The 20090-nt window shown below is 46.8% G+C and overlaps 1 protein-coding gene across 2 annotated transcripts in view; it reads right to left on the reverse strand.

Moving 5' to 3' along the window:
- The window catches only part of GAK (cyclin G associated kinase), a 621278-nt gene that overhangs the window by 335065 nt on the left and 266123 nt on the right, over window positions 1-20090 (reverse strand). For both annotated transcript variants that reach the window (XM_063455510.1, XM_063455509.1), the window contains exon 16: window positions 4712-4906. In XM_063455510.1, the coding sequence (XP_063311580.1) occupies window positions 4712-4906 (195 nt within the window). The remainder of the gene's footprint in view (window positions 1-4711; window positions 4907-20090) is intronic.

A 20090-nucleotide genomic window follows, 5' to 3' on the forward strand; every position in this document is an offset into this window, starting at 1 on the left:
GGTTAGGAGAGTCTGAATCTTTACTTAGAGGATTATGGGTAGGGGACTGAAGATCGGGGTGGAGTGTTTGGCTTCCGCTTCTAGGTGAAGTATGGGGAGAGTTAAGTAGTTGTCATCTGGTCGGCCATTGTGTGTTTTGGGACATGAAGTATAAAGTATAAGATTGTGCGAGGAGTATAAAGTTCTCTTATTCTGGAGAATGTAGATTCCGGTGGCTTGCAGTGTCCGATATTCTTGATCTTTGTTGCGGTGAAATAAATCTTTGATCATTCCTTCTCTTTTTAGCAGGTGTAATCCAGCGCTGTCTCTGGGAAAGGCTTGCTGTGTCTTGTTGAGGTTGCAGCCCGTTCCAGTCTAACACAGTGGTATTCGGTAAGTCAAGTGCATGGAGGAACGGAAGAATGTCTAAGGTAGAAGAGATTGTTAACATAGTGCCTTTGTGGTTAACGATTAGGGTGAATGGGAATCGCCAGCGATATCTGATGTTTCTGTTCCTTAAGTGTTCAGTTATAGGCTTTAAGGCTCTGCGTGCCTGTAATGTGTAACGAGAGAGGTCCGGGTAGATCTGTATTGGGTGACCATGAAAGAGGAGGGGTTGGGAGGTTTCCCTAAGTGATTTGAGGATATTCTCCTTAATTGAGAAATAATGGATTCTGCATATTGTGTCCCTTGGGGTATCAGGTGACAGGCCTCTAGGGCGTAGCGAGCGATGAGCTCTGTCAAGTAATATTATGTTATTGTTTTGTTCCCCAAGAATGAGATTAAATAGCTCAGTTAGTATGGATTCTAAGCTCTCACCTTGGGATTCTGGCAGGCCTCTTATCCACAGATTGTTCCTCCTCCCTCGGTTATCCAAGTCATCGCGTGGCTCTGCCTCTGCGTGGCTGCCATGTTTAAAGCGTGGGAATCTAATGTTGTTGTTATATTTGTTAGTTGAGCCTGTATTATATCCCTTTCCTCTTCCAGGTCTACTACCCTGAGGTTCAGCTGGCGGACTTCTGTGCCTATCGCCTCCATTTTCGTATGGAATGTGGCTTCCAACTTGCCCATCGTGATTTGTAGTTAATTTTTCATGCTGTGAAGGTTGTTTTTGGAAAGTAAGTTCTTTAGTATGGTTTTAATGTCAGCATCGTTTGCTGTATCAGAAGAGATGTGTGAGAGTTCTGAGGCTGAAGGACTGCTGGGCTGCGGGTCCGTGTCCGCTATTATGCGAGTTGTGGTCGCGGCCTCCTCCCCACGGTCTGTATTTTCTTTAAAATAACGGGTCAAAGCTCCCGATTTGGTGGATGGAGTTTTCCCTGAGTGTCCTTGTGTTGGACCCTGCTTCTTTTGATTGCCCATGTCTTAAGTAAGTCTCTGATTAAGGTGGATTGGAGCCCGGGTCCTCAGGAGCTAAATCAGTGTGCGTCCATGAAGCTCCGTGGTCGGCCACACTCCATTCCTTTTATCAGTTTTTGTAGCTTGTCTCTGCACTTTTTCTAGTGCCATGATATCCTTCTTTACAACAGGTGCCTAAAATTGCACAGAATATTCAAGGTGTGGTCTTACTAGCGATTTATAAAGAGGCAAAATTATATTTTCATCCCTAGAATTTATGTCCCTATTTATACATGACAAAACCTTACGGGTTTGCATATTGGTGCCTAATTTGTTGTCTATAACAATTCCCAAACCCTTCTCGTGTGTGGTTATCCCTAATTCACTAACATTTAGGGTGTAAGTTGCTTGTGCATTCTTGACCCTGAAGTGCATAACTTTGCATTTCTCTACATTAAATTTCATCTGCCATTTTAGTGTCTAGTTCCCCAAGCTACGCAAATCCCTCTGCAGCAAAGCAATATGCTGCTCACATTTTATTACTTTACAAAGTGTTGTGTCATCTGCAAACACAGCTTTAAATGCCCATTTCAAGATAATTTATAAATATGTTAAATAGAAGCGGTCACAAAACATAACCCTGAGGGACTCCACTTACCACTTTTGTCCAGCCTGAAAATTTATCATTAATGACAACTCGTTGTACTCTATCCTTAAACCAATGTTCTACCCAAGAACAAGAATATTCATCTAGACCAATTTCCTTAAACCAATGTTCTACACAAGAACAAGAATATTCATCTAGACCAATTTATTTTAGTTTGAAGACTAACCTATTGTGAGGAACTGTATCAAATGCCTTGTCAAAATCCAAGTAGATCACATCCACTGCAACACCCTGGTCTATATACTTCTACTTACTACTTTGTAGAATGCAATTAGGTTAGTTTGGCATGACCCATGTTTCATAAAACTATGTTGATTATTGCTAATAACGAAGTTCTTCCCAATGAATTCATGAATATTATCCCTTAATAGCCCTACAAATATTTTCAAAGTCACAGAAGTTAAGGGCACAGGTCTATAATTTCAGGGCAATAATTGTGAACCCTTTTTAAACATAGGAACAACATCTGTTATCAAACTGCCAGTGGATACATTATCTGGAGTGACCTTCAGTGTGGGGATATCCCCTCTTCAAAGGAGCTTTGTAAACCCAGAGCCAGGGGTGATAGGGCTCTGGTACATGTGAGTTCCTTCCCTCAAACCCCCACAATTTTTCGTTTGTATTTATTCAGATAGTCTGCACTCTCATTTGCTCTCCTTTATATTTTTACAGACCAATTTAGCGTGCTTTTTTTTTGGTAATCATCGATTTGTGTCTACATTTCTGTGTGTATCACTGGTTTAAGTGCTGCCATATTGTCTGTATCACATCCCATAGCGCTTACACATTGGTTCCTTTTTTTACATAGTTAAGTCATTTTATTAATTGCAATTTACGGGACCTGCCTGATAACCCAGGTAGTAAGTCCAGAGAATTGTATTTCCAAGCACTATACTTATTATTATTGCCATTTATATAGCGCCAACAGATTCTGTAGCACTTAACCCTGCATTTAACCTTGTAACTTTCCAAGACACCAGAAAAGTCTTACACGCGAGACTTCACTGAAGACAAATATTAGTGTTTAAAACAGTAAAATGTATTACAACGATATCATCAGTGAAAGTGACATTTTTCACACACAAACGCCACTTACACGGACAATATAAATGTTGTGATACATTTTACGGTTTTAAAACACAAACATTTGTGTTTAGCAAAGTTTCCTCGGTATAACAGTACCCCTCATGTACATGTTTTATGGTGTTTTCAAAAGTTACAAAGTCAAATATAAGGCTTGCGTTTCAGTTTTTTCACATTGAAATTCGCCAGATTGGTTATCGTTGCCATACGATATTTGAGACCGTATGGTAGCCCAGGAATGAGACTTACCCCTATAATGGCATAAGTAGACAACCCAAGGTATTGCAAATGGGGTATGTCCAGTCTTTTTTAGTAGCCACTTAGTCACAAACACTGGCCAAAATTGGCATTCATATTAGTTTTTTGCATTTTTCACACACAAATATTAGCGCTAACTTTGGCCAGTGTTTGTAACTAAGTGGCTACTATAAGAAGACTAGACATAACCCATTTGCAATACTTTGTCTACTATTGCAAATGGTATGCCATCATGGGGGTAATTCTCATTACTGGACTACCATACGGTCTCAAAGGCAACGTAACCAATCTGGCGAATTTTAATGTGAAAAAACTGAAAAATGTAACATGCTATATTTGTCCCTGTAACTTCCCAAAACACCATATAACCTGTACATAGGGGGTACTGTTTTACAAGTGAGGCATTGCTGAATACAAATTTGTGTATTTCATTGCAGTAAAAGCAAACCATATTATGACATTCACAGTTAAAATGTCATGCAGAACTAAAAAAAATAAATCAAAAGGACCACTGTAGTTCCAGGAAAACAAACTTGTTTTCCTGGCTCTATAGGGTCTTTGGGTCCCCCCACACTCTGGGTCTCCCTCCCAGGCTGAAGGGGGAGAAAGGGGATAAAGTCTTACCTTTCTGAGAAAAGCTTTCCTATGGACTGACTGAATGCGTGCGCGCAGCTCTTGCCACGCATGCAGCGGATGACATCGGAAGAGGGAGGAGAGTCCCCCAGCGCTGGGGACTCTACTCCCTCTTCCGATGTCATCCGCTGCATGCGTGGCAAGAGCCGCGCGCGCATTCAGTCAGTCCATAGGAAAGTTTTTCTCAATGCTTTTCTATGGACATCTTCTCACTGGCATCTTCTCAATGTAAAAATCACAGTGAGAAGCTAGGAAGCGCCTCTAGTGGCTGTCAATGAGACAGCCACTAGAGGCTGGAGTAACCCTAATGTAAACATAGCAGTTTCTCTGAAACTGCTATGTTTACAGCTGCAGGGTTAACCCTAGATGGACCTGGCACCCAGACCACTTGAGCTGAAGTGGTCTGGGTACCTATAATGGTCCTTTAATTTCTCTTTTTTATATTTTATTCTTATAGAATTATGTTTCATAGCCAAATATTTGAAGTTAAATGAAAGCCCTATTTCTCATGAATATAAAGATATATAATAAGTTTGGGTGCACTTAATATGAAAGAGTCGAATTACGGTTCAACAGACATATAGTCAAATTCCAAGTTTTGTTTTGATCACGTGTACATGTGACTCAGTACTTAAGTGGTTAAGTTCATTATGTACTTAAGATAACTACGTGGAGCAGTGCAAAATTACTATCTAGATTTTTTTTTATTTTTGTAAAAAAATGTATTTATATATTTACAGATTCCTTACTCACTTCATTTTGTCATACTCTTGTGAAGTTGTTGCAACCCTCTCATCCCCTACATAAACTTCACAGAAAGGCTTGCAGCCATTGCGTAGTTTGCTGAAGAGAGGCACAGGGGTCATGCAGATTGACTTGATAAGGATAGGCTTGCTGTGAGGGATGATGGGTTCCTCAGCCATCATATCACACATGTATTCAATGTACCTAGAATAAGCAACACAAAAACATTATGGAACAGGCAACTGTGTTAATAGTCTAGAAGAGCAAAAAGTAGTTAACATACAAGTATGCTACAACCAAAACAAATAAAAACAATGGTTAGTAGTAAAATATGAATGTGGCAGCAGGTGAAGTACAAACCTATTAAAGGACCACTATAGGCACCCAGACCACTACAGCTTAATGAAGTGGTCTGGGTGCCAGGTCCATCTAGGGTTAACCCTGCAGCTGTAAACATAGCAGTTTCAGAGGAACTGCTATGTTTACAAATGGGTAAATCCAGCCTCTAGTGGCTGTCTCATTGACAGCCGCTAGAGGCGCTTCTCACTGTGATTTTCACAGTGAGAAGACGACAGCGTCCATAGGAAAGCATTGAGAATGGACTGGCTGAATGTGCGCGCAAATCATGCCGCGCATGCACATTCAGACGACGGGAAAGGAGGAGGAGAGTCCCCAGCACTGGAAAAAAGGTAAGGGATTAACCTATTCCTCACCCTAGAGCCCACACACACACACACACACACACACACACCCCTCCACACACACACACACCCCTCCACACACACACACACCCCTCCACACACACACACACCCCTCCACACACACACCCCCCTCCACACACACACACACACACCCCCCTCCACACACACACACACACACCCCCCTCCACACACACACACACACACACACACACCCCCCTCCACACACACACACACACACCCATCCACACATCCACACACACACCCATCCACACATCCACACACACACCCATCCACACATCCACACACACACCCATCCACACACACACACCCACCCCTCCACACACACACACACCCCTCCACACACACACACACACACCCCTCCACACACACACACACACCCACCCCTCCACACACACACACACACACCCCTCCACACACACACACACACCCACCCCTCCACACACCCACCCCTCCACACACACACACACCCCTCCACACACACACACACACACCCCTCCACACACACACACACACCCACCCCTCCACACACCCACCCCTCCACACACCCACCCCTCCACACACCCACCCCTCCACACACACACACACACACACATACACCCCTCCACACACACACACACATACACCCCTCCACACACACACACACACACCCCTCCACACACACACACACATACACCCCTCCACACACACACACACATACACCCCTCCACACACACACACACATACACCCCTCCACACACACACACACATACACCCCTCCACACACACACACACATACACCCCTCCACACACACACACATACACCCCTCCACACACACACACCCCTCCACACACACACACACACACACACACACCCCTCCACACACCCCTCCACACACACACCCCTCCACACACACACCCCTCCACACACACACCCCTCCACACACACACACACCCCTCCACACACACACACACCCCTCCACACACACACACACCCCTCCACACACACACACACCCCTCCACACACACACACACCCCTCCACACACACACACACCCCTCCACACACACACACCCCTCCACACACACACACCCCTCCACACACACACACCCCTCCACACACACACCCCCCTCCACACACACACCCCCCTCCACACACACACCCCCCTCCACACACACACACCCCTCCACACACACACCCCTCCACACACACACCCCTCCACACACACACACCCCTCCACACACACACACCCCTCCACACACACACACCCCTCCACACACACACACACCCCTCCACACACACACACCCCTCCACACACACACACCCCTCCACACACACACACCCCTCCACACACACACCCCTCCACACACACACACAGCATTAATCAGTCCTCATTCCATTGCATTTCAGTGGCATATCGCTTGAAATCAGTGATATAGTCTTCAACAGATTTGTGTCCTTGGTGCAAAGCATGTATGGCAGTTTGAGCAGTCGCCTGTCTGTCTGGGTCATCATACATGGAAGACATAATGGCCACAAAAGAATCCCAATGTTGAAGGCAGGGATCATTGGTACGGAGTAGTTTGTGTCCCCACTTCTGAGGAGGACCAGAAAGGAGCGCAATGACAGTACAAACTTTGACAGAATCAGAACAGAAAGTATGTGCTTTCAAGTCAATCATCAATTCATAGGTCATAATTAAAGACCTGTATGTCGATCTATCACCAGTAAATTTATCCAGCATAGTAATCTGTGGTTCAGGTACCAAAGAAAAATCTTCAGGAAGAGGAATCAAATGGGAAGCCATTGGTGGTTGTGGTACAGCTAGCATAGCCTGGGCTTGCAGTTCTTGTACTGCTTGATACACAAAGAAAAGGAAAGGAACCACGCTCCAAATAGTGATTAATATGTAAAATATATGTACATAGAAACACTAGACGATTCTTGTTTTTCCTCAGAAATAAAATCAGAGAAAATACATCATAGTGTAATATATTGAAACAAAAAATGGATAGGGTGAATTAAGGTAATTTACAGTCACATTTGGTAGAGCTTTCCAGGAGCTCTACCGTAATGTAGCTTGGACAGAATTATCCCCGTCTAAGGATCTGTATCACAGCCGGTGCTTCCAAATTTTCAGTAGTGGTAGTGTTTATAAAAACAATGGAAAGAAAACTCCAATAGTGTAGTATGTACTGTTAAAATGTATAAAAGTACAAATGAAATATATAGTACTCACATTTCCTAGAGCAGAAACTTGCTCTAGTATAATCAGCGTGGGTGGTACAATCCCCACCGATGGATATGATGACCAGGAAGTAAAAATGTGAAATGGATAATATAGCTTTAAAAATGTATACATATACATATATACAGGGCCAGACTGGCCCATCGGGATACCGGGAAATTTCCCGGTGGGCCGCGGCATTTGGGGGCTGTGCAGGCATGTGCCACAGAGTGGCCGGTCCGGTGGCACACTCAGAGGGGGCCGGCCGGCCGCGTTCCAGGCTGAAACCGCCGGGTCGGGTGGCAGCCTCGCGAGTCCGCGGCACTCCTAATGCGGAGGGCTGAAGGAGGAGGGAGTATGTCTCTCTACCATGCTCCCTCGCGGTTCCCACAATCTACAGCACAGATACTGCTGTGAATTGTGGGAACTGCGAAGGAGCATGGTAGAGAGACATGCTCCCTCCTCCTTCAGCCCTCAGCCATAGGCGTGCGCACGGGGTGTGCCTGGGCACACCCTAATCCCCGCGGCACGCCTCTGGAGTGAGACCAGCAGGGGAGATCTCAGGATCTCCCCTGTCGGCTCGACTGTTCCCGGCAGCTGGGGCTCCACAGTGCTGCAGAAGCACACTCACGCTGGGGGCCTGGAACAGCCTTCACTGTGTTTCCACTCACAGCAGCTGAACATATGAAGCAGGCAGCCAGGAGGATTGATTCTGGAGAGAAACCAACCTGGTGATTCTGCTCCGTCTGACAGCCTTTACACACAGGAAGCATGTGACCTGTTATTCAGGCACAGCCGAGCAGCCCAAGCGGGACTTAAAGGTTTGTTTCCTGTCTGTGTGAAAAGCTGTCAGGCAGGGAGAGGGGGTGTGCAGGGAGTCCAGAACTGCTGGCAGGGAGGAGGGGGTAAGCAGGGAGTCCAGAGCTGCTGGCGGTGAGGGGGGGGGGGGGGGGGTGAGCAGGGAGTCCAGAGCTGCTGGCAGTGAGGGGAGGGGGGGGGGTGAGCAGGGAGTCCAGAGCTGCTGGCAGTGAGGAGAGGGTGGGGTGAGCAGGGAGTCCAGAGCTGCTGGCAGTGAGGGGAGGGGAGCAGGGAGTCCAGAGCTGCTGGCAGTGAGGGGAGGGAGGGTGAGCAGGGAGTCCAGAGCTGCTGGCGGTGAGGGGAGGGGGGGTGAGCAGGGAGTCCAGAGCTGCTGGCAGTGAGGAGAGGGTGGGGTGAGCAGGGAGTCCAGAGCTGCTGGCAGTGAGAGGATGGGGGGTGACCTTTGACCCACAGTGTACCATTTATCACTGTGCTCTTGATTTCTCAACTATTTAAAGGAACACTATAGACACCTAAATTACTTTAGCTAAATAAAGCTGTTTTAGTGTATAGATCATTCCCCTGCAATTTCACTGCTCAATTCACTGTCATTTGGGAGTTAAATCACTTTGTTTCTGTTTATGCAGCCCTAGCCACACCTCCCCTGGCTATGATTGACAGAGCCTGCATGAAAAAAAAAAAAAAAAAAAAAAAAAAACTGGTTTCACTTTCAAACAGATATAATTTACCTTAAATAATTTTATAACGGTGGGCGGAGCCAACAGCCGAGGCGAGCGGTCGCAAGCTCCGTGCTGCACAAGCCAATATACTGTCCAAATCTACGAATATCACCCCCAAAATCGACAAAAAAACCCTCACTGCTTACCCCGACGATATAGGGAGCAATGGGGAAGAAAAACAAAAAACTTAAATCGGACGGGACTCGCCCAGGCGCAAGCATTGGAGACTTATGGAGAAGCCCAAGAGTCCCACATGGCGGACTATGCAGACTTTGCAGACGACCTCACCAACTCTGATGCCTTAACCTCGGACCAAGAAGAGGTGACCATACCCACTACCCGACCACAGATGTCGCCTAAGATTCCGTCGGATACGTCCCCGGTCACGAAGGCCGAGATGAGGGAGCTGCTGAAGGAGCTGCGACTAGGCCTCCAGGCTGACATGGCGGGTATGAAAAAAGATATTCAGGGCCTGTCAGACCGACTGAGCACCTTCGAACGAGACTCCAAGAGCTATACCCAACAACTCACCACGCTACAACGAGAAGTGGCCTCCTTACAACGCCAGCACCTGCAAGTAGACCAGAAAATGGCGGCGATAGAAGACACGAGGCGGGCTCAAAACATCAAAGTAAGGGGAATTGCAGACTCAATTTCCGACGCCGAAATCCCCCACCTCATACGACGCCTGGTGAGCACAATCCTCCCCACAAAACAGGCCAAAGGTATGTGCATTGAAAACATATTTTGCATACCCAAACCCACGACGGCACCGGCACCCCGGGACATGATAATTACATTTCAGAAGCGCCAAGACAAATCTGCACTACTGGCCGCCCTTAGGGATCACTCTCCTTACATATTTAAAGATATGTCCCTCACCTTCTATGCGGACCTGTCTAGAGGTATGATGGCATGGCGCGCATCCCTTAAGCCGCTCACCACCTTACTCCGCACACACGGCATCAAGTACCAATGGCGCAAACCCCATAAACTACAGGTGCTTAAGGGGGAAGATTCTTACCTGATAGCCGACCTAACAGAGGAAAGAAGACACCTAACGGTTTGGGGCCTTCCTCACGACGCACTGCAACAACCGACTAGACACAACGCCACTCATACATGGAATCCAGCCACCTCCGAGACATTTGTCCCGAGAAGAACCTCCCTAAAGGGACCATCACTGAGCCAGCCATGACACCTTCGGTGAAATAAGGATCCTCGCTTTTCCGCCGCAACAGTTCCCTGGTTTATAAGAACTGCACTGTTCATACAGTGGATTAACCCTTAACGGACACAAAGAATGGCAAGTGCATTTTTCTCCGACTTGACCTCCCACCTTCTGAGGAACTATCCACATGCTATAGGGGCACCAGGCCTTTACCTGACCGATGTAGGCTGAACAAGAAGGAATTATAAACTGTCTGCCTCGAGGACTGAAACTATTTGAGACGATCAACCCACTACCACCCAATTGACTTACTCTTATTCCGAATGACTCATGCGTGTTTTCTCCGGCATTTAGCCTCAATAGACTATTCATTATCAAAGTTTGTAATGCTAGTTATGTATAAGTAGTACAGGAGTAACTATGCCTAAGCACTCCGGGTAGAGTGCTGAGCGAAAGATCTGAGTCCACACAGACATCCATGTGAGGACGGTTACCCATTACCCACTGCCTGCAGGCACATGCTAACTTTACTTTTTACTTTATGGTTTATTTCAGGCCGTTGGCTACCTTTATTTTTCCTTACAGGGGTGTAGTGAGACACTCAACCACGGTACTTGCCGCCACCCCAGCCTGAGAGGATACTAGATTGCCCTTTTCGTTCTGGCGGCTACCCATAAGGTACCGCAACTTACCCAACTGCAACACTTTAAGTTTTTATTGTTAGATTTGTTCATTATCACTTGTGTGCTCAACTAGCTCCCAACAGCTGATATACACAAACCTATACACCGCAACAGAGGCCCAATTGGGCCTGAAATCAGCCCCTCAACCCCCCCCCCCTATACCCTAGATGACCAACCAACTACCAATAGCGACACACAGAGGTGTAAGTCCAGCGACATTATTAACCAACTCTCCCACACCCTAAGACACACGCCTATCCACGGAACCTACTTACTGCAAACGGCAGGCCACACAAGCTTGCACACTATTACTATGTCTTAGCATGTTCTCAGCCTAATGTTACCTTCTTAATCTACCTAAACTGCTACACCAAAGCTGGACTAGCCAGATCTGCCTGATTGTTGTTGCTCGACCCAAACTACCTACATTTTTCGGCAGGTTGCCTTACCTTTACGGAGAGGCAGTTTCGCAGGTGTCTTAAAACCCAGCAAACTAAGCAAGACGGCATTCTAGTCGACCTGGCTTAATATTATAATCAGCATATAACACTGACTCTGGACCAGACGAGCACGCTTAGCCTGTTCATTGTTATACACTTAACTCACCAGTTAAGCTCACCATCGTACTGATCTAGTCCTATAGTACATAGTGCTTCCTGATTTAACCTATTCTGTTAACCTATTCTGTTAACCTATTCTGTTAACCTATTCTGTTAACCTATTCTGTTAACCTATTCTAATAACACTCTCAAGTCTGGCGTTTCCTAAGACTGATTCATCAGTCAGATGTCCTGTACTGTATGCATGTAACGTTAAAAACCCGGCAACAACTGTTTTTACCCAGACTTGCAGGTTAATGCACATACTAGAAGGTGATAATACATAGTAACTTCATTTTAACTCACTTGCATGCTAAACTACAGTGAAGTATCTGTTAACCACTGTTCAACCTGTTATATTGAATTTGTTTATGCTCAAAAAAAATAAAAAAATGTGCAATTACTAATGCCACGAACAATCCTATATGAATATTTATATGAACGCTGTTGTGGCGTATGGAAATGTCATGTAACTACCTGCACAATCAAAAATAAAGAATTTAAAAAAAAAAAAAAAAAATAATCATTTTATAACATGACAGGAGGCTTCGCATTTGCTTAAGTCTCTCTTTACTAGAACTCCACAGCAGCACAGAAAAACAACCAATCAGAAAAAAGTTAGGTACTATAAAACTCCCCTTCCCATGCATCATTGCCTCTTTCTTTGCTGCTCTGCAGACAGTACAGGTCAAAGTACCACTGCCTCCTGCTTATAGTGGGTGGCTTTGGGATTTATTTATATTTCTGTGTTTTACATGTTTTATTATTTGGGGACATGTTTGGTATAACTAGCTTGCCCCACTGCCTTATGTGGCACTGGGCTTGGTGGGGAGTTTTGTTTTCCTCCTGGCTCCCTTTTCCCTTTGGGGCTCTTTCCTCTGTGTCTCTCCCCTTATTATTTATATTTCCATTATATCAGTATTACATGCTGTGCCATAACTCTGCATTGCTGGACAGTTTGAGACTCTCATATAGTGTACTGCACTATACTTTTTTTTTTATATTAGAATTTTTTTAGTACAAAGACAGAACAGATATGACAATAAAAATACAGTACAATGCCGAAGAAGGAATTACCAAAAGGACATCCTCTTTCGGATGGACGTACAAAATCATGTGTATCTGTTGGATAACTATTGTGGTGGAATCTCGGTAAAAATAAATTTAATAGGCCGAGATTACCACGTGGCATGTGTACGTGCACATACTGGTGTATCGGTCGGTTGGTTGCACGTGGCAAAGATACGATCAGTAGTGTACGGAGCATGTGCAAGAATACCGGATATAGTATTCCCCTCCTCCATTATGCTGGACAAGCCCTGCGGTCAAACAGAAAGTTAGTTCTTGTTTGTTTTGATTGGTTAAGAGAATGTGCGGGTGGAGCTTATTATGGGAGGAGTTATGTGCCTATATAAGGAGCCTACACTATTGTCCGGGGCTCAGAACTTGTATTTTGGTGACATTAGTCCCTCTGAGTCCCGATCGGTGAACCGAATAAAGAATCTCTTCCTTCCTGAAGAAACCTGTGTCCATCTCTCTGCTTATGCTATAGACGGGTAATTCAGATATAGGGAATTATAGCGTGGGTGACTGTATAGTTTCGCCAAAAGGCACAGTAATAGTTACTTAGTGACTGGTGTAACAGCTGTGTGTATACGGGAATTCCCTGAGTGTTTTGTTGTGTGCGTTTCGCTTAGTAACTGTACCACGTGGTGCTGTTGCCGAGGGAACGGGTGTGACCGTTGGAAGTGTGTTTGTTTAGTTTCTGTTGGAGACAACGCTTCATTGTTCCTCCACAGGAAGAGGAAGAGGAGGTGCTGTTGGTAACGCTACTCCCCTTGCCCCGTTGTCCCCACCTACCCCCTCCTCTGTTTCAGAGCCAGCCCTCTTGTTTTAAACCCTCCCCTTTCCGGTACCTACCTCCGTTAACCTCACCTACCCAGATTTGACGTCATATCTAGTTCCTGGTCAGGCTCCTCCAAGCCCGGCCCGGAATATTTTACTCACTGATCTCCCCCTCAGTAAAGCATCCCCTTCCCCTCGTCTTACTACCCCTCGACCGGAATCCCTAACTGACGATTCTAAACGAAGCCCCATACTAACCCGACAACTGACCGGTACCCTTCAACCCCGACATTATCAAATGCCTCTCCGATTGACACCAGGCCCAACCAGGCCCATTAACGGTGACGGCCAGATACAACACGCTGATCCAGTATTCGTTTATGTTCCCTTCACAACTACTGATCTATTTAACTGGAAGACCCATAACTCCTCATACACAGATAAACCTCAAGCCATGACGGATTCGTTTACCTCCATAGTCCAGACACATAATCCCACTTGGGCTGATTGCCAGCAATTGCTTATGACATTGTTTAATAACGAGGAAAGGACGCGGATAAACCAAGCGGCAATTAAAGCGCTGGAAGAAGTACACAAAATCAGGCCAATCCGGCAGCATGGGCCGCAGCACTTTATCCAAACACTGATCCGGAATGGAATATCAATGGCGCAGATATGGCCCATTTAAAAGCATACAGGGACGCTATTATTGCTGGCATGAAAGCTGGAGCAAAGAAGGCGATTAACATGTCTAAGACGGCTGAGGTATTGCAGAAATGTTATGAATCGCCCAGTGTCTTTTATGACCGATTATTGGAGGCATACCGTTTGTCACGAACGCACCCTACTCCAAGAGTGTGCGTGACGTAGTTGTGGTGGTGAAAGGGTTAAAGTACACTATTTGTCTGCACTAGACCGGAAATAATGACAAAATACCCCTTTTTAACACCACCCACACTTAAACATAATAATATAACTATTACTATCTTAACGCTGCCACCACCAAGACAATTTATAAATGGGGTGCCTTGGTCCCCCAGGTAAATCAACAATAAAACCCACCAAATATGACTTAGCACAATATCTATGTAATTACAAAAATACTAACTAGTCTCTTCAGGTAACGTGATTCTTAACCAGACAAAGGTAGAACTTAATAAATGAATGTTTATTAAGAGCAAAAATTGTCACAGTGCATATAACAATATATAATAAACAAGTTATTTACACCAACAGCATTTAAAAACAAAAAGGATAAAATAGCAGAAGTCCTAATTACTCACTTAGGTTTTCAAAGTACAACTTCTGTCCAGGGGGTCTCTGGCAAGGAAGGATGATGGTGACTCACTCAAAATTAGATCTTGGCCCCAAGCAAGTACAAACCACCCTTCAGGTTCACAGGAGATATACCCTGTGGAATTATCACACCCCACCCAGGGGCGTACCTATAGTGATTCCAAGTGACCACCTCCTTTGTTCCAGAAACAGCAAGCCAAATATAAACTTTTTGGTTTTATCTCCTCTACTGTACCTGCCACAGAAATAATAATTGCCTCTATGAATTTGTTATTGTTTTCCCATTCCATAGACATGTTGCACGCCCCACCTGCGATCCAATAGGACAGACCTCACAATTCCTGTCACACGGTTTAAGTTGTGCAACTCATGTTTAGGCTTAATTAAAAGACTGGGCTTGTCCCATTCCAAATATAATACAAATTAGGCTTTATTATTATTCTGTGGGGTAAATATGAATGTTTTTGTCCTTCCTTTGGGTATGATACTGGAGCAAAGCTAAAATGGTATTTACATTTCAAAGAGTTTCACTCAGCACTTAATGGTACAGGCCAAATGGATGAAGAGACATTCAGACTTTTCCCAAGTGTAGAACCTCACACCTTGCAGAGCCTTGATTACTTCACATCCATATTAGTAAAACCCTTTCAACCTTGCCATGCCATCCACACTTCCCCTTCTGTCATCCAACCTCTGTGGGGGTCCCAGCTTCAAAAGATGTAACCCCTGTTGACCTCAGCAATAGCATCCTTTTGTGCCATTTACTACACAAATGGCATTAAAGGATTATATTTCATAATGTAATACTAAATTATGCACCCTTGCCGTGACACCTCCCCCAAATAAGAGAAGCAATGGGAGGAGGCTCCTATGCCTCGACCTTGCGCATTAGGTGGAGTCTTCCCCCTGGCGGGACAAACCATCAGCATTGCCATGTGTACTTCCCTTCTTGTGCTGTATGGTAAACTCATATTGCTGGAGAACCAGACTCCACCTGAGGAGTTTCCCATTTGTCCCAGCCACCCTATGTAACCAGTGTAGGGGGTTGTGATCGGTAATCACGGTAAACTGGCGCCCGTACAGGTATGGTTGCAGTTTTTGCAAGGCCCAAACTATGGCCAAACACTCTTTTTCTACAGTGGCATAGGCCACTTCCCTAGGTAGCAGCTTCCGGCTGAGATACACAATAGGATGCTCATCCCCCTTCTCATCCACCTGACTCAGCACCGCTCCCAGGCCATAATTAGAGGCATCGGTCTGTACTAAGAACCGTCTGTGGAAATTAGGGGCCTGTAGTATGGGAGAATCAGTAAGGGCCTGTTTTAAGGAGTTGAAGGCCACTTCACACTCAGGTGTCCACTTAATCACTCGTGGAAGTGCTTTCTTAGTGAGATCGGTTAGGGGTTTGGCCAGGGTACTATAATGTGGTACAAACTTCCTATAGTACCCAGCAGTACCCAGGAATGACATCACCTGCTTTTTGGTCTGGGGGGCAGGCCAGGCCATTATAGCCTCTACCTTACTGGGCTCAGGGCGAAGCGTCCCCCCTCCCACTCTATGCCCCAGGTACTGAACCTCTGTCATGCCCAGTTGGCACTTATCCGGTTTTATAGTGAGCCCAGCTGCTGCTATGCGGTCCACAACTTGTGTTAAATGGAGCAGGTGTTCCTCCCAAGTATCACTGAACACCGCAATATCATCCAGATATGCTACCGCATGCCCCTCCTGTCCCTCTAGCAGGTGATTAACTAGACGTTGGAAGGTGGCAGGGGCATTTTTCATCCCAAAGGGCATCACCTGGAACTCATATAGCCCAAAGGGAGTGATAAAGGCCGATCTCTCTTGCGCTTCAGGGGTCATGGGGATCTGCCAGTACCCTCGGCTGAGATCCATAATGCTAAGGAACTTAGCTCCAGCTAGTTGGTCTAGAAATGCATCAATGCGTGGCATAGGATATGCATCAAATGCAGTTACCAGGTTCAACCGCCGGTAGTCCACACAGAATCTAGTGGTCTTGTCCTTCTTGGGGACCAGTACCACTGGGGAGGCCCAGGGGCTGTGAGACTTCCGGATTACACCCAGCTCCATCATTTCCTCTATTTCCCTCCTAATGTCTGCCTTCACTTCTAAGGATACTCTATAGGCAGCCTGTCTGAGGGGATGGTGATCCCCAGTGTCCACGTTATGGGTTACTAGGCGTGTCCTGCCAGGCTTCCCTGTGAAGAAACTATGGTAAGGTCTAAGGTCCTCAAATAGCTGACTCCTCTGTCCCTCTGTTAGGTGGGTATTAACCTGGGCTACCTCAATGCCCTCTAGATCCCGGGTTGCAGCCAGTAGATCCACAAGGGGATCAGGTTCTTGCTCGTCCCCAGGCAGACTACATACGGTTAACACCGTAGTCTCCCTGTCATAATAGGCTTTAATCATATTTACGTGATACACCTTTTTCCTCCTTCCCCCCTCATCCAGGGATACCACATAGTTCACATCATTGATCCGCTGCAGAATAGTAAATGGACCCTCCCATGCTGCCTGCAATTTGTTCTGCTTTGTGGGTATCAGCACAAGAACCTTTTGACCCACTCCATACACTCTTTCTCGGGCATCCCGATCATACCACCCCTTCTGCTTGGTTTGGGCAGCCCTCAGATTCTCACACACCTCCCCCATGAAAGTCTGCATTTTGTCCCTAAACCGGAGTACATAATCTACAATAGAGGTTTTTGGGGCCCCCAACTCTCCTTCCCACCCCTCTCGGATCAGAGCTAGGGGGCCGCGCACTCTACGTCCATAGAGGAGCTCAAATGGGGAAAAGCCTGTGGATTCCTGTGGCACCTCCCTGTAAGCGAACAGGAGGTGTGGCAGGTATCGCTCCCAATCCTTCCCCTGTGACTCTACAAAGGTCCTCAGCATCTGCTTGAGGGTCCCATTAAACCTCTCACACAAGCCATTGGTTTGGGGGTGGTAGGGGCTGGTCACTAGATGTTCTACCTGCACAATTTTGCAGAGAGACTGCATCAGATCAGAGGTGAACTGGGGGCCTTGATCGGTTAGCATTTCTCTGGGAAATCCCACACGGGAGAATATGCTTAACAGAGCATCAGCCACCTTGTCAGCCCTGATGGATGATAGGGCTACTGCCTCTGGGTAGCGAGTGGCGTAATCTACCACGGTTAATATATATTGCTTGCCCGAACTACTGGGAATGGCAAGGGGACCGACAATATCCACAGCTATTCTCTCAAATGGTTCCCCAACTATAGGAAGGGGTATTAGGGGGGCCTTACCTACTTCCCCAGGCTTTCCCACCCTCTGACACTCAGGGCAGGAACGACAATAATTTGCCACATCTGTGCCCATACCAGGCCAATAAAAATGGTGGGACAAGCGAGACTTAGTCCGCGCCACCCCTAGGTGCCCAGCCATGGGGATGGCGTGAGCTACCTTCAGCAGCTGGTCCCGGTACCTCTGAGGTACCACCAGCTGCCTTTCTGTTACCCAATGCTCCTGCCCCATAGTAGGAATGGTTTCTCTGTATAACCTCTCATTATCCCAGTACACTCTCTCCCTATCCCTGTCTGTGAGTGGCTGCCTAGCACGTTCCCTCAATACCTCTAACGTGGGATCTGTCTGTTGGGCCTGCTGGAACTCAGGACACCGCGCCTCGGTCTCAGAGTCAATAGGGGGCTCGGACACAGATTCCTGCCCCTGGACTACAGGAAGGGATGGTAACAAGGTGCGAGACTCCCTGGTTCCCCCATATGGGTGCCCTCCTGTTGACATACGCCCTGAGTCTGCAGGCTGCGGCAGGCCCTGCTCCCTACTCGGGTAAGACCGCTGCCGGGTTACCACAGCTACAGTGGAAACCTCTGTCTCCCCCTCCTCATGATTTGCACTTGGCACATCCTCACAGGGTACCACAGACAAGTTTGGTTCTGGCACAGACTGATACACACACTCACTCTGCCCTCCCTCCCAATGACTCTGTCTTGGCACACTCTCACATCGTATTGCAGACATATCTGGTTCTGGCACAGACTGGCACACATGCTCGCTCTGCCCTCCCTCCCAGCACAATTGTCTACATACCTTGTTACACAATTCCACAGACACCCTGGGCTCTGGCACAGACTGACATACCTTCTGACCTCCCTCCAAGCACAGTAATTTACATAAACATGTGAACCCTGTCCTTTCCACAGCAGGGCCCCTACAGGGCCTTGGTTGGTAACACAGATCACTCTCAGGCACATACTGGGATAACAACCTACCTAAGTCGGTACCAAGCAATACATTTGTAGGAATATTATCCGATACCCCCACATTTCTGAAACCCTTCCCCGCTCCCCAATCCAAATATACGCGTGCCATTGGCACTGCAGGACGTATTCCCCCAATCCCTTTTACGGCTAAAGTCCTGCCAGGAATGAAGTCCTCAGAGCGCACTAGCTCTGGACGCACAAGAGTCACATCTGCCCCAGTGTCCCTGAGTCCCACAGTTACCTTCTCTCCCACTGTAACAGGCTGCAGGTTCACATTATTGTTGCCCTCTGACTTGGTCACGAACAACACAGAAGATGGGGCTCTTGCAGGTTGAACCCCTCCGGATGAGGGTGCTGGCCTCCTTTTCTCTGGGCAGGTATTACTCAAGTGCCCCATTCGGTTGCAAATAAAACATCTGCGACTATCTCCTTGCGCAGACATGACACTAGCTCCCCCTCTCCCTGAGGTAGGAGCTGAAACAAAAGATGGCCCGCTAGGCCTGGTGATGGGGAGTCGTGGTGGTGTGGTCCTCCAGTTGGATGTTCCCTTGGCAAAACCTCTGCTCCGGTCCACTGTTGCTCGATTGGCAGTGTGGACATCCGCCAGCTTACCCGCTTCCAATGCTGTTTTGGGGTTCCGGTCCAGCAGCCATTCCTGTACATCGGCTGGGCAGAGCTGCAAAAACTGTTCTTTTATTAGCAGATCTTGCAAACCTTCTAAAGTGGTAATTTCCAGCCCTGTAGTCCACTGTCGGAATGCTGTCGCCAGGTGCCCCACAACTGCTGCATAACTTTCTGTAGGATGCTTTTGCAAAGTCCTGAATTTCTTTCGGTACACCTCAGGAGTGAGGTTGTACCGTTCCTGCAAGGCAGTCCTAATCGAATCATAGTCCTGGTCAAATTCTGCTGGAAGCGCAGCAAATGCTTCCAGGGCAGGACCTCTGAGACCAGGGGTGAGGTATTTTGCCCACTGGTCCTTTGGTAGCTGGTACTGCCTGCAAACCTTTTCAAAACTGCGCAGGAAAACATCCAGATCGCCATCTTTGTCCAAAGTTGGAAAATTCTCTGCA

The sequence above is a fragment of the Pelobates fuscus genome, chromosome 5 (genome assembly GCF_036172605.1).
Source record: "Pelobates fuscus isolate aPelFus1 chromosome 5, aPelFus1.pri, whole genome shotgun sequence".
Classification (NCBI taxonomy): domain Eukaryota; kingdom Metazoa; phylum Chordata; class Amphibia; order Anura; family Pelobatidae; genus Pelobates; species Pelobates fuscus.